Source organism: Triturus cristatus, chromosome 4_1 (assembly GCF_964204655.1).
Source record: "Triturus cristatus chromosome 4_1, aTriCri1.1, whole genome shotgun sequence".
In the NCBI taxonomy this organism is placed as follows: Eukaryota; Metazoa; Chordata; class Amphibia; order Caudata; family Salamandridae; genus Triturus; species Triturus cristatus.
In genome coordinates, this window is record NC_140585.1 from 746230361 (window position 1) to 746245556 (window position 15196).

A 15196-nucleotide genomic window follows, 5' to 3' on the forward strand; every position below is an offset into this window, starting at 1 on the left:
AACAATGAAAGCTGATGATCATACAATGCTTGGATAGTAGTGGAGCGAAGGTTACATTTTTAAAGAAATAAATAGATACATAGATGATGAAACAAGTAGCAAGCAGTGAGGTCAGTGTAACCACACAAAAAGTCTGGAAACTATACATCTTGAGTTTTACAAACAAACTGTTGACCCACTCAAGAGTTCATTATTCCACTCATATAGTAATTGTTTCGACACTCAGTAGTATAGTATTTTGTGGGTCATCACAAGGACAATGTAAGTATTTTGAGCATATTTTCCTTTGCAGTGTTTGCGCTTTGTAATGGTAAAAATCATTAAGGGTACAAGGTCCATAAAGAGAACCCCAGTCAAACATCAGGGGAACTGTGAATGCCATAGAATTACGGCTTGAGGAGGAGGAATAACACAAACCATATGTGCTTCAGCATCCTCTACAGAGAAACGGCAACAGTCAGTGTCTGGACACTTTTTGCAAGCAAGGGCCTTGATATAAATCAGTTTGCTGAGCTGTTGCTATAGTATTCCCATTCACCTTGCTAGTAGGTTAGATAGTGTGATGTTCATTAGTGATTTGCAGATGCCGTCCTTAGGGAGAGCCCTAGGAACATTTGCTAGTGAATGCTTCACCATGAGATAATGTTAGCCAGTGAACCGTCATGGAAAAAGTGCTGAATCTTGGGAGCTCCTCCAAAATATAACTTATTTGACTTTTGTTTCTAATGGCTCAGGGTATGGATGCACCCAATGCAAGAGTTTCAGAAATCTTCTTGTATTTTTGTAAACGTTGGTGTAAACTTTTATGATAGTGCTCTAGACCAAAAACAAGTAAATAAAATATGGAACTGCTATAAGTAGCCTGTGTCTAAGGATCTAAATAATTTATTTCTAATGGCAATTACATGCGAGACACTGTCAGGCCAAAAATACCACGTTTCCTACAAGACTTCCCGGGATTGTTGGTATCTTCCAACAGGCTATTCTCTTTGCACGACTAAAATATGCTATGCTCAATTGGTTCTTGTCATCAGCTGATGACCTCACTGTCTGGGTCTCAATACTTGTACTTTTATTTCATTCTTGTATTATTCTGTTAGTTGTGATATAAATTGACTTGCAGAGTTGACTCGCAAACCTTTAAAAATAAAAAACTCCTTTACCTATGGATTGGGGAGAAATTCTTTAATTCTCTTTTTGGGTCCAGCAATCAAACGTCCTGTATCAGACTGCTGAAGCATGCAGAGATAGTTACAGCTGTTCAGACATGTGCTCTCTAAATCTTCTCATCCTGGCAGACAACTCAACCATAATGTATAATGTCAAAAAATAAGGACAAAGTTATGAAGTTCTTTCCTCGCTTTTTGGAGGAAATCAAGATGCACTACTGGGCTGCGGAGAATAAATTACCCCACATGCACAGGTGGAATTCCCAAGCATGGAAATCAAGAAATTATTGCTGGGAGTCAGCTTGTTCATGCAGTGTCCGAAGAACTATCCGGTGCTCTATATTTATGCAACTATAGAAGCTCCAAGTATTAACTGTTCTGTTTCAGTTTCGGGGTGGTCCACTATTCTTTGGGGATCCGGTTAAAAGCTGCAGAATCAGTTTACTTTACCAGATGCATTTTATCCCATGTCTCCAGAATGCAAGTGAGTGTAGAAGATCAAGGATGGCAGTGTCACAATGATCCTGGCAATCCCATAAACAATTAGTGATTGCTGTCTCCCTGATCATCTAAATGTCTTTCTAAACTCTGATCAAGTATCTTATTGACTAGGCTCTCTTGCCTCACTACCACTGGGATGTGTGCACCTAACTGGTTAAGTTATAGGTGGCATCAGGAAAGCCAGGGGCCTTCTGTAAAGGAGAAGGGAAGATTTTTAAATTAAAACAATGTCCTCTTTGGTGTTAGCTAATTTATCAACATATGATTTTAAAACTATTTATATGTTGTTAAATTTCATAGGATGCACAGAACTGATGATTTATTAGATTTACTTTTTAATGATCTGAAAGACTAATGCGTTTGAAAAACATATTAGAATATATTGAAATCATTCATTTAAATGACTATCTTTTTATTAGATATAAATATTTAATTATAGCAATATGTTTCTGTGTATGAATAAATAACTGAGATATCCCCAGGTATTTATATTGTTATGCTGAGGACAATACTTGCTATCATCACTGATATCTATTCAATTTAAGTTTTATGTCAAGTTGTAGTTCTAATTCAGACAAATGTGATCTTGACTAAGATACTTTGTATTGCTGTTCTTTGTCAATGATTAATTAGAAATACATACTTATTGATTATCATATGGAAAACCACAATATGAAGTAAAAAATGTGGTACCATCAGCGTTTTGGTGACTGTTTGTACACTGTGTTTTTTTACAGGTGAAAGACCTTTTGGATTCTTTTGGTATTTCCTATGTTTCTGTTGAGCTGGACAAAGAGGGTAAGATGCCACTGGTTGAAATGTCCAGTTCTTCTTTGTAAATTGATGTTAAATGTTGACCAGAGGTCTATGCTTGGGCGGGTTGGTTACCTGTATAAGTGTTTAGTGGAATACTCATTTAATCTTAGTCACTGGTGATTACACTGGGCTGCATTCCAGTCTATCATTTTTGTGTTAAATGTGCCACAATAGACAGAGGCCAACCATATGGTCCCAGGGTAGTGTGTCAGAATATCGTGTACAGGAATATTGTGACATAAATACTGTGCTCTGAGTATTGTTTATAAAAATATCACCTCTTTGGATGTACATTTTTAATTATTAACTCTAATGGACAATGTGTTTGCAGATGAAAGTTAGGAGGGCACAATACTTATATCAGATGATTTTCTGACAACAATATTCTGAACGGTAGTGTCGATCGGGGGTTGCGGTGTGGACAGGAGAAGGGAAATGTAAAAAAAAGAAAATGAAAAAAATGTACCTCTTCACCGCTGTCTCCCACGTCGTCTCATTCTCTCTGAGGCCGCAACAGGAAGCAATATCAGAAAAAAGGGGGGGGGGAGTAAGAGGGAAGGGAAAAGCTAGGTCCACCCTCCTGTATCAATCATGAACCAAAAATATCCAAAGTATCGGAATAAAGAACCAAGCTACAAAGTTTTTCGCTCAGTTTGGAGTCAGGAAAAAACAAGGTATGAAGGAAAAATGTCCTTTCTTGTGTCCCCTCACTCACCAGGGTTTCCCCACAGTGACATGCTTCATCATAGGGGCCATCCCAACCCGCTGCGGGTTGAGGCGTGCTACGACTTGCGACACTACGTAGGAGCACTGTTTTTGAGTGACTATGTGTAGTGCAGTGATGTGCGTGGAGTGGGTGAGTTAAAAATATCTAACTAGTGGGTAAAATTACTTTAATCGGGCCCCTGGTTGATATATTAAAAACGGGGTCAGTCTCTAGGGTACCTGTCTGTAATGAATCAGGAGTCCCTAGTGGACGTCAACTAGTTTCGAGCTTCCCCAGTGCTCTTCATCAGGACAAACACAGGGTCCAGCCCTGTGTGTACCACTCCTAAAGTGACCTAAAGTGAGGAAAGAATATTAGATCGCGCTGCAATTATTAGGCAAGCGTGGTTAATACATACGATATATTAATCAGTAGTATCTGTGAATAAAAAGAGAAGAGTTATCACATATAACCTATTCCTATTGGTGTAGGTGAAATGGTTTTGATAAAGCAGTATACATATTCACTCATTCATTGTGTGCGCTTTTGCCATGCTTGGTTAGTAAGACACAAAGAAATGCGCACTCTTCTAATTTTAGCCATACCAAAATAGTGGCGCCGTGAAATGTTAAAAATATAGATAACACAACAAACAGCAACACAAGATTTCACCCGTGACACTGTGTATGAACATGATGGATAGATTGGTTGGATAACTGGTTTGGTGTTAATCAAAGATCATGCGTTCTGGTAAGTAGCAAAATAAACAATCGGTAAACACCCCGTGTGGTTTCTTTGCGTGGTGTTGTCTAAAAAACGCGGTTATACTAGAAGTGCTTTTTTTCTTGAAACTAGTTCATGGACTCTTACTGACATAGTACAAAACATACAAAACATGTAAAAATATATATAAGGTCTAAAAGACATACTAATTACGAAGCAAAATTGTGCGTCATGGTCGTCGAGGGGCTGAGTAGTTCGTACTGGAACGCTGAGGGTAAAAAATGGGGAAGAAGCAATGTTGAAAGCTTCGTGGTGGACAGGGGAGGGAAAACGCGGGGGAGCCGTCATGGTTGCCGCCGACTGCTCGGTCTGTACCTGTAAATCCGAAAAAATACTTACATGAAAGGAAATTCTCTCAGATGGGTTCGCCTCTCCTCGAGACCGCATATTGCCGAGTGTGTCTCCGGAGGAGGTCTTTATGGGTAAATTTACCGCCTAGTCATGCTGCAATGACTAGAGCGGAAACAATCACAAAATGGCCACCGTGATCGGCTGAGGCGGTGGCCGTCTTGGAAGGGGGCGGGGGTGACGAGCTTTTACTATGAAAAGGAGAGACAACTAAAAATACTGGGGACATGGGAAATAAAACGCTTGTGCTAAAAAACTATTAAAGAGCTAAAAATTATATTATTAATGAGAAAAAAAAGGAAAAACTGTCAGCTAATAAGTTTAGGTTTAACTGAAAATAAATAATAAACATTAATAAATAATAAACCATAATGGGGGCAAAAAAACAATACAATACATACATGTAGACAAACATGGTGTGTGTATTGGTTGTGAGAATTATAATGTGATTTGCCAGGTTATAAATCGTTGTCAGTGTTAAAAGGGGCTATGTTGTTTCAGGACTGTCTCATGAATAGGGGTGCTGATGTTTCTGTCACTTGGTAAAATGCCCCCATGGTATGCCATCATTTAGGCCTTGGCTGTCTGTACGAAGTTTGAAAACCCAACGTTGTTCTTTTTCAAGTACTTTTTTCTCTAAATTGTCACTACTTTTGATGTGTTCAAGAACTACCCATTTCATGTCGTTGGTTGTGTGTTGTTTTTCAATGTAGTGTGACGTCATTTGTGTAGTGGCTCGCTTGCACCTGATATTACTGCGGTGCTCAACAATCCTGGTGCTCACTTTTCGTGTGGTCATGCCCACGTAGTGAAGGTTACAGGTGCAGGTGATAAGGTATACCACCCCTGAAGTGTTGCAATTTGTGAAACTTCGCAACTCCCAGGTCATTTGGTTATTGAATGTCACCTTTTTGGTTGCAGTCGTCAGGTGACATACACTGCAGTTGCTGCATGGGTAGTGTGCTTGGGGTAGTCCTTGCAAGGTTCTTTGTCCATCTGATTTTTCATTGTCTTTAGGACGTGTGTGGACCATGCTCCTGGTGTGGCCCCTCGCTGATTCCAGGGGTTGTGCCCATTGCACTTGTTGGTTTCTCCTGGTTTTTCCTCTTTGGGGTCCTTTGCCTCTCCCTAAAAAAGAAGGGTGGTTTTGTTGCTCATTGGGTTGTGCATGATCCCAGTACCCTTGTGGTTGTTGCTGTTGATATGCTTGATGGTGGAAGGGGGGTGGACTATAACCATAAAAGAAAGGTGGTGGGCCGCCATATGGTGGTGGTCCTTGGTATGTTGGCCAGCCATAGTTAGATACCCCTCGGTTCCTGAAGCGTCCTCCACGTGATCATCTGTTTCTGTTTCTGCTGTTGTGGTTGTAGCCTCCATCAGAGTGGTCTGAGCCAGTGTCAGATCCATCGTTATCCGTGTTATATCCTGGGTTTCTACCAGATGGGATATGGCCCTCTTTTGTATATGGGTAAACTTTTTCGTGTGAGAAAGATTTCAGATCCTTTTTGAATTTGGTATATTTGGTATCCTTCAGGGTTATTTCGAAATCAGTCATGGATTTATTCAATTCTTCTAAACGTTTTTTCAATTTAGAAACGCTTTGGAAAGTTCTTAGGCGAAACTGTTTGACGTCCACTAGGGACTCCTGACTCATTACAGACAGGTACCCTAGAGACCGACCCCGTATTTAATATATCAACTAGGGGCCCGATTAAAGTAATTTTACCCACTAGGTAGATATTTTTAGCTCACCCACTCCACGCGCATCACTGCACTACACATAGTCACTCAAAAACAGTGCTCCTACGTAGTGTCGCAAGTCGTAGCACGCCTCAACCCGCAGCGGGTTGGAATGGCCCCTATGATGAAGCATGTCCCCGTGGGGAAACCCTGGTGAGTGAGGGGACACAAGAAAGGACATTTTTCCTTTCATACCTTGTTTTTTCCTTACTCCAAACTGAGCGAAAAACTTTGTCTGTAGCTAGGTTCTTTATTCCGATACTTTGGATATTTTTGGTTCGCAACAGGAAGCAGACAGGCTCCCTGTCCTAAGCCAATCACAACGCTGCAATGCAGCATTGCATTGTGATTGGTCTGATCGCCGTGGATCGGAGCTCAGTAAGGAAATGGGGGCCTGGGCATGTTCTCCATGCAGGCTGTAATGCAGCCTGCATGGAGAACATGCTAAGGGCGCATGACAGTTAGACCGGCTCAAGAGGACCGGCCAAACAGTCATTGGGCACTTGGAGTGGGCAAACCACTCCTCCCCTGCTCTGAGAGCAGAGCAGCCCTCCACGCCCTGCAAAGCTGTGCTTCAGGAACAAATACAATAATAATAACCTTGAGTTATCATCATTTTATTTGTTCTTTCTTTCACTGCTTTGCAGCAGTGGGGCGACGCTCCTCCGCCTTAGCGGAGCAGCCACCACTGATTCTGATCTCACAGCTCTCCAAGGGGAACTGTCTAGTCCAAACTGCAACGCTGTGTCCCCAAGGAATGCTAGGCACAGCGGTCTATGGCACCCACATCTGGGCATACCATTCACACTCTTTAGGTTTTCTCACTGAAGTGCCCTCCATTGCCTATATTCTCTGGAACTAGCACAGGAGTGTCAAATATATGGGCCAGATGTATCATGCATTTTACTGGTCTCAAGTGGCCCAATTCACAGAATCAGGCCATTTGCAACCGGTAAAATGCATCTTGGTAGATATGAATTCCAATTTGCAATTTGGTAACGTTACCGAATTGCAGTTTGGAATTGCGAATACATACTGATTCGGTATTAGAAATGGGGATGTTTAGGGCGATCTTTCCTTATAACGAATTGCAGCAGTATATAAGAATGTTTTGGAACCAAAATGCAGTAGCAAAACATTTGTATTTTACCACCTACTTAAAGTAGGTGGTAACCCATTCGCAAATGGGAAGGGGTCCTCAAGGGACCCTTTCCCCTTTGGGCATGGTAGTGAAAATGTTTTTTTCAGAGCAGACAGTAGTCCTTTCCCCATTCGCAAATGGGAAGGGGTCCCCAAGGGACCCTTTCCCCTTTGGGTATGGTGGTGAAAATGTTCTTCAGAGCAGGCAGTAGTCCTTTCGCCATTCGCAAATGGGAAGGGGTCCTCAAGGGACCCTTTCCCCTTTGGTAAAGGTAGCGAAAATATTTTTTCAGAGCAGGCAGTGGTCCATTGGACCGCTGCATGCTCTTAAAAAATGAAAAGCAAAATTTTCATTTTTCTTTTCTAAATGCAAGTCATTTTCCTTTAAGGAAAACGGGCTGCATTTTAAAAAAAAATAATCGCTTTATTTAAAAGCAATCACGGATATGGTGGTCTGCTGACCCCAGCAGGCCACCATTCCCTTGATTTTAGCGATACCCAATGGGTCATAAATTGCGTCCTACCTCATTAATATTCATCAGGTAGATTGATTTGCGACCCACTCTTAATCGCTAAATAAAATTCATGGGGTTTCATACATTAGGAATAGCCATTACCTAATTGCGATTCACAGAAAATCGCAATTAGGTACTCGCTATTTCCATCATTGATACAGGTGGCCCTAAATTCAGAAAGATCCATCTTACATTTTCAGCATCACCGCTGAGTACTTACATTGTTTTTTTCTGATTCACTCTATGTAAATACATTGTATGTGGATACCATGACATGTTGGCATGGATACAGCGCTTCAACTCTGGACCCCTCTTGGTTCTATTTGAGCTAGTGAGATTCAGGGGTACATAAAGTTGGGTTTGTATAACTTCTGCTCTTAGTGTGTCGCCTGTTTATGCTGTTCTGATGTTTCTGCAACTGGATTGACTGACCGAAGTAGAAAAGTGCAGCTAGAGGTGTGCCTCTGCAGTTCGGTGAGTTCTTGCTTGCTTTTTCAAAGACACAGAGGGATGATGTCTTTATCACTGTGAATCCTCTCCACATATTTGGCCTAATATTAACTTTAATAAGAGAGAAATTAGGTTCACTTTTGAGCATACCTGTCAACATATACCTTACATCCTTCTTTCGTTTATATTGTAGTTACATTTAGCACGCTTTGAAAGTAAGTCCTCTGGTCTGCGGCTCCAATGTAGATGTGTGGATGCACCACTCTGAGTGGTGTCCCTCCTTGCACAACTCTTGTGTGCTATGGGTCCGGCTCTCAGTCATGATGAGTTGTCCATTGATTTGTATTTCAGTCATCCATGTACATCATAAATCCGGTAGAGACTGAAAGGAGCGTTCTGCAACCGGGCTAGTAACTGCTGTCCTTTGTAATGAAGAATTAATAGATTACTGGGATAGAACTTTGATTGCTCACCGAGGAAGGCTTTTTGTAGTCCGAAAAGCATGGCCAGTAAACACATGTTGTGGTGAGGGAATTTACTGCAGTTTACATATGTTCAAATAGATTTTACCTGTAAGTGATTATTTGTTTTTAAACAGCGATTATATGGATTTTGATTAGCATGTGCAGTAGTGAAACCTAAGAATGTCATTTACAGTTTGTGGTACATAAATCGCTGGAGCATGCGTTGGACGGGCGAGTATTTACACTGAGCGATGGATGCCCGGCTCACTGGACAGGTACACCTAGGGACACCATGCCTGTAGGGACATCACTCGGAGCGAATTGGTTAAATTCACACATAAAATAATTTCCCCATCAGGGTCTTAAATTATATGAATGGTCCACTTTAGCATTTTGACATAAAAGTGACTTTATGACAGTGGCTCCATGTGAGAGGTGTTCTAGAGGGTTGATTGTAGTTCTTTCTTGAATTACGTCATAGCTAACATAGGTATCTTAATTGTTGCACTATCACCGTAAGCCTTCTCAGCATATCACAGACGCTGCAGTGAAGAGCGAGCCAACATTTATCATTCTCATGCTACATTATCAGGTGCCAGACTTGAGAAGGTGCTCCGACATAGGCTAAACCAGTTGCTGCATTCCCCACCTCCTCCAGCCCAGTGAGAGAGGGCGCAACATTATGGCGAGCAGGCTTCATTCATTCCATATTATTAAAAGAGGGGCACTGAGCTGATCTGCACATAACTTGTGATGTAGAAAGATTGTACTTTCTCTGAGTACTGGCAGAGGCTATCTTTCCCCAGTGTTGGCTAACATACCCATGAAGTGTTACCATATTATATACTGCAAGCGTGCCTGGTTGCCAGTTGAAGGCCTGATGGGAGTTGATTCAGAGGAGTAACACAGGCCCCTGCATCCCCCGCGGTGCGGGGGGGCTCTCTGCTGCAGGGGGCCCCCTCAGCACAGTACTCTGGTCTGAGCGTTCCTCATAAAATCCGGAGCAGGGGCCCCTCAGGGTACATTGCAGGGCGCCCCCTTAAACTTTTGTTATGCCACTGGGTTGATTCACTAAAGAGGGTACTGCCAAGTGGAAACCATTTTGTGTGTGGGCATGGGCACGTTTGTATACCTAAGTTAATTGAGCTAACTGATCATGAGAGCATTTCTTTACTAGTTGTATAGTATGCATCTTTTCTATTGTTTGAGATTCCTTTTTGACCTGCATTGTCACTCAGAACTGAATGGTTACTTCAGGTTGTGGGTTATGGCACAGAGTTGTTGAATTAGTGGAGGGTAGTGGCTGCTGGTCTTGCAACTGCTGGATCAAATCTGGTTCAACAACTTGAATCTGAACTGATTTGAACTCCTACTTTGTCCCAATTCAAGCGCACTCAGACTCACTATGGACACCAAATCTTAACTGTTAGACCTGGCATTTCTGGGCGTGATTACCCCTGACTTTTTGCCTCTACCTCCTCTATTTTTGATGCCCGGATGGATTTCATTTTACTGGCTTAGATGCTTTGGGCACTTTGCCACTGCTGATCAGTGTCAAAGTGCAAGTGCTCCCGGGCTGATCAGTGTCAAAGTGCAAGTGCTTCCTGTGTAAAGTGTAATGGTAATTGGTTGTCCATGATTGGTATGTTTGCCTCACTAGTAAAGTCCCTTATAAAGTGCACTATGTGTGCCAGGGCTGGTAATGCAAATGATACTAGTGGGCCTGCAGCACTAATTGTGCCACCCACACAAGTAGCCCTAAAGAGAGAACTCAGGCCTGCCACTGCAGTGCCTGCGCACAGTTTGTTAAACTGCCTTGTTGTCCTGACCAGTGCACCCACTTGCCAGGCCTTACCCTTCCCTTTTTATGCACATCAGACACCCCTATAGTAGGCCCAGGGTGCCCCTGGGCAGGGTGCAGTGTATGTGAAAGGTGTGTACCATGTCTTGACAGTGAAATACTCTCCATTTCGTGTTTCACTGTTGCAAGGCCATCTTGCCCATAGGACAGAATGGGGAGGCTGTGTAATATGTTTCCAAGCTATCTTCCCATAGGCTTAAGATGGAAAGGTGAAGTTTAGTGTGCCTGAACTCACAATTCAATTACACATCTTTTTGTGAAGGTGTTTTTTGCATTGTGTGGTTAGAAACCACACTTTTAGAAGTGGTTGGTTTTTTCTGTTCTAACAATTCTGTGTGTCTCTGCCTGGTTGCGGATTGACTGTCTGAATTTGAAAGCGATAGGATCAGGTGAATGTCTTGACCCAGGGGAGGAAGTGAGACAGCAACAGGCTGACTTGTATCTGGAGTGTAGGAGGGAGGAGTAGCCCCTGGAGATGAAGAGGCCTGGGCAGCCGCCATAAAACAACCCTTGCTGTGTGTTCTAGGGCTGGCCTGCAGTTTGCTGATTTAACCAAGTGTCCCCCTGCTTGAAAGGACTTTGCTGTGTGCTGTGTCCTGAACTAACTTGTCCCCAAAGGCCCAAGGAGAGCTGGCTCCCTGTTGTGGAATCTCAGGAACATAAAAGTTTCGAGAAGTGTCTCAGCGACGCTGTGTGAATGTGCTTTGTGCAGCCTGAGACCTTCGTGAGGATTGTCCTGTTATCGTGTGAACCCGGAATCAAAGTGAGTCTCAGCGACACTGTGTGCGTGTGCTTTGTGCAGCCTGAGACCTTCGTGAGGATTGTCCTGTGATCATGTTCTTCAGGAATCCAAGTGAGTCTCAGCGACGCTGTGAGCATGTGCTTCGTGCAGCCTGAGACCTTCGTGAGGATTGCCCTGTTATCGTGTGCACCCGGAGTCCAAGTGAGTCTCAGCGACGATGTGTGCGTGTGCTTTCTGCAGCCTGAAACCTTCGTGAGGATTGCCTTGTGATCGTGTGCACCAGGAGCTTAAGAGAGTCTCAGCGACGCTGTGTGCGTGTGCCCTGTTGCAACCTGAGACCTTTGTGGGAAAATTGCCCCGTGACTGTGTGTCCCGGAGCAGTCGTGTTCTCTGAGTTGATCGACAGCGTGACCAGAAGTGTTGCGATCGTCATTGCCATCGGCCTGGACCGGCATCCCCAGAGGAGCTGTGGGAGTTCACCGTCGCAGGCCTGAGCCTGCAGTTACCAAGGAGAGACCTTGAACCATCACATCGAGGGGCCGTGTTCCACTGCCCGAGATCAACGAAGTCGCCCTGGAGGCCCAAACCGCGAGGAGAGCGAGATCGCACCCCTCAGGTAACGCTCAGTGAGTGTGCGTGTGTCGCCGCCTGGGGCGGAGTGCGGTCTCCAAGGGAAGCGCTCTCAGCCTTTCCCATCTTTGCAGTGTGAGCCTCCGTTCAAGTTAGAATCGTGGCCCGTACTTGCTGAGGAGTGGCAGTACCGGGCCCCACACCCGTGTTGGGGGCATAATTTGGCAGTAGCTGACTGTGAGTCAGTACGAGTGGCATAGAGTCCGTCCGGAGCACTGTGAACGGTGCCGGAGTACATTATTGTTGGCATTACGAACTGCCTGATTGTTGCATTACGCATTGCATTCGTTTTGCATACGAACTGCCCGATTGTTGCATCATGCATTGCATTATTTTTGCATTACAAACTGCTTGAGTGTTGCAGTACGCATTGCATTATTGTTGCATTACGAACTGCCTGATTGTTGCATAACGAACTACATTATTTTTACATTACGAAGTGCCTGATTCTTGCATTACGAACTGCATAGCATTGCATTAGGACTGCATTGGGATCATTGAGAATTGCTCATTAATACTGCAAGAACTTAGCAGGGCTTGCTGGCCTAATAACCAGCAGGGTGAAATATTACAAATACGCATATGTTGGATTTTCTATCGTGTGGTCTCATCGTATATCTTTTTTAATAAATATATAAATTGTTTTATGAAACTCGTTTGGAGTCCATTTGTGGTGTTACCATTGGGTTACTGAGAGCGTGATTGCAAATACTTTACACATTTGCCTTGGAGATAAGCTTGGCTGCTCGTGCCAAGATACCAAGGGGGTGAGCAGGGGCTATCTGAGAAGGTGTTCTTCCTCTCTCTGACTTAGAAGCAAGGGCCTCTATTTGGACTAAGGTACCTACCTTAGCCAACTAGAGACTCCCTGGTCTAACATTTGGTGGCTGCGGTGGGATTTGACCGTGTATTTGTAAATTCACTCACAGTGATTGGTGTACATCACTAGTTAGCACAGACCACGACGCAACCACATATTGTGTTTTGATTTTTGGTTCTATTTTTGAGCGACCTTTAAGCCACACATCATGTCTCAAAGGAGTCAGGAAGCCAGTGAGGCTGCAGAATTAGAGTTCAACATTGAGGGATTGATTACCTACAAAGTTGATCAATTGAGGCAATTCTGCAGAGCTTTGGGATGTCCCATGAAAAGTAGCACCAAGAAGGAGGAGCTGCAGACGGCCTTGAGGGCCTGGTGCGAAGCCAAAGAGGCTCAGGAGACAGGTGATGTTGAGGTGGATGAGGATGACCCAGGTAATGGATTTGGTCCACAGGATTTGCCAATGGAAGGACCAGCCTCAGGGGCTGATAGTAACCATTCAGGGAGGAGTTTTTTCCCAGAGGAGCTGGAGGAAAACCAAAGGGTCAGAGAGCATGAGTTGGAGGTTTTGAAACTTAAGGCTCAAACAGAAGAGAAGCTGCTGAGTGAAAGTCAAAAGCGAGCACAGGAGAGCAGGAATGCTCTCGCCTTGTAAGAGAAGAAGATTCTCTTAGCTCATGAGTTAAGCATGAGGGAACTGGACATGAAGGTTAAACAGGCGGAGTTCAGTTCAAATGGTGGCAGCACACAACCAGTGCCAGTGGGTAAGGTGTACATTCCCAAAGACTTAGTGCGAGATTACCAAAGGGGTGATGATATTTATGCCTGGTTCACGGCATATAAGATCGCACTGAGGATGAATGAGGTGCCTGAGAAGCATTGGGGGGCGGGCCTATGGAAACACAGTGAGGCTTTGGGGAGGGATGTTTTACCGCCTTTAGAGAGGGTAAGAACCCTGACCTACGCCAATATGAAGGAGGCTTTATGCCTCAGGTATGGGCTCACTCCTGAACAGTCCCAGCAGAAATTCAGGAACTACAAGAAACAGGAATCCAGTACTTGGGTGGAGTGTGTGAATGCGTTCATGCGGGCACTGGATGGTTGGATGAAGGGCAGCAAGGTAACTGATTTTAAAGGCTTATGCAATTTAATTAGTTGGGAGCACTTGAGTAGTCTGTGTGTTCCAGAGCTGCGCCAGCATCTTTTGGACAGTAAGCTGACTGAAGCCGGTAAGCTTGCTGAGGAGGCGGACCACTGGACCAGCACCAGGGTCCACAAGGGGATTGGAGGTACCACTACCAAAGGTGTACAGGGTCCCCTGCAGAAGGTGGGGGAACAAGGGGAACCACAAGGGGTTCTCTAAAGGGCCCCAAAGTAGTTCACAGGTGAGAGGGTCTTAGTCCCCCAAGGCTAAGAGGCCCTGGTCCCCTGAGGGCAAGCGGGACCACAGAGGTCCTCCTACTTGGTATTTCTGTAAGGAAGTGGGTCAAATTGCCCCTAAATGCCCCAAGAAACCACCTGCACCCTGGTGCTCCAACGTCGGGTTTGGTGAGTGTAGCGTTGGGGGAGGAATTGAGTCCTTGGAATGGGGAGGAGCAAGCAGTTATGACCCTGGTCTCATTAGGGGATCAAGAGATGGTCCAGGAAACCTCTCTGCCTGACAATACTAGGAAGTACAGGCAGTGGGTGACCATCAATGGAAGAAGGGTGGAGGCTCTGAGGGACACAGGAGCCAGTTTGACATCTGTTAGGTGCCAGTGGGTGTCTGAGGAGCAGGTAATTCCCAATGTACTTCACCCTGTAGTTGCAGCAGACAACTCTGTGTGCCTCTGCAAGGTGGCGCTAGTTCCTTTTGAGTGGGGGGGATCTCAGGTTCTTTGAAGGTCGTTGTAAGCCCGTCCATGCCTGTAGACTGTCTGCTGGGGAATGACCTGGAGTGTTCCCCCTGGAAAGAGGTGGAGCGCCAGGCGCATTTGGAGATGTTGGGTCTGCCTGAGTGGGCTTGTGTGACCACTCGGTCTATGGCAGCCAGTAAAGGTGTTCCAGAGGACCTGGAGCCTGAAACAGTGGACCAGGTGCCTGCCTTTAAGAGAAGAGGCAGGGGGCGCAAGAAACCGGCCCCCAAAGTTCCCATGGTCCAGGAGGAGGCAAACCTTGAGGGGGATGCCCTGGAGTCTACGGGGGAGCAAGAAGTTGAACTGGGGGACCTACCTGAGCTGACCGAATGGCAGCAGGAGGGAGGGCCTTCCAGGGAGGAATTCTGTGAGGAGCAGAGGCAGTGCCCTTCTCTTGTAGGTTTGCGGTAATAGGCAGCAAACCAGGCAGCCGGTGATCCGTCCGGGTCACACTTGATTTACTGGGAGAATGATCTCCTATATAGCGAGCCTAAGGTTGCTGAGCCTGGGTCAGCCCGTGCGCTGGTGGTACCCCAGCGCTTCAGAGCCTTCCTACTAGGGTTGGCTCATGATGTACCTTTAGCAGGACATTTGGGGCAGGACAAGACCTTTGAGA

General features: G+C 44.8%; 1 protein-coding gene across 1 annotated transcript in view; it reads left to right on the plus strand.

Moving 5' to 3' along the window:
* The window catches only part of TXNRD1 (thioredoxin reductase 1), a 223767-nt gene that overhangs the window by 127618 nt on the left and 80953 nt on the right, over positions 1–15196 (plus strand). The window contains exon 3 of the mRNA XM_085653257.1: positions 2408–2468. Coding sequence (XP_085509383.1) covers positions 2408–2468 — 61 coding nt within the window. The remainder of the gene's footprint in view (positions 1–2407; positions 2469–15196) is intronic.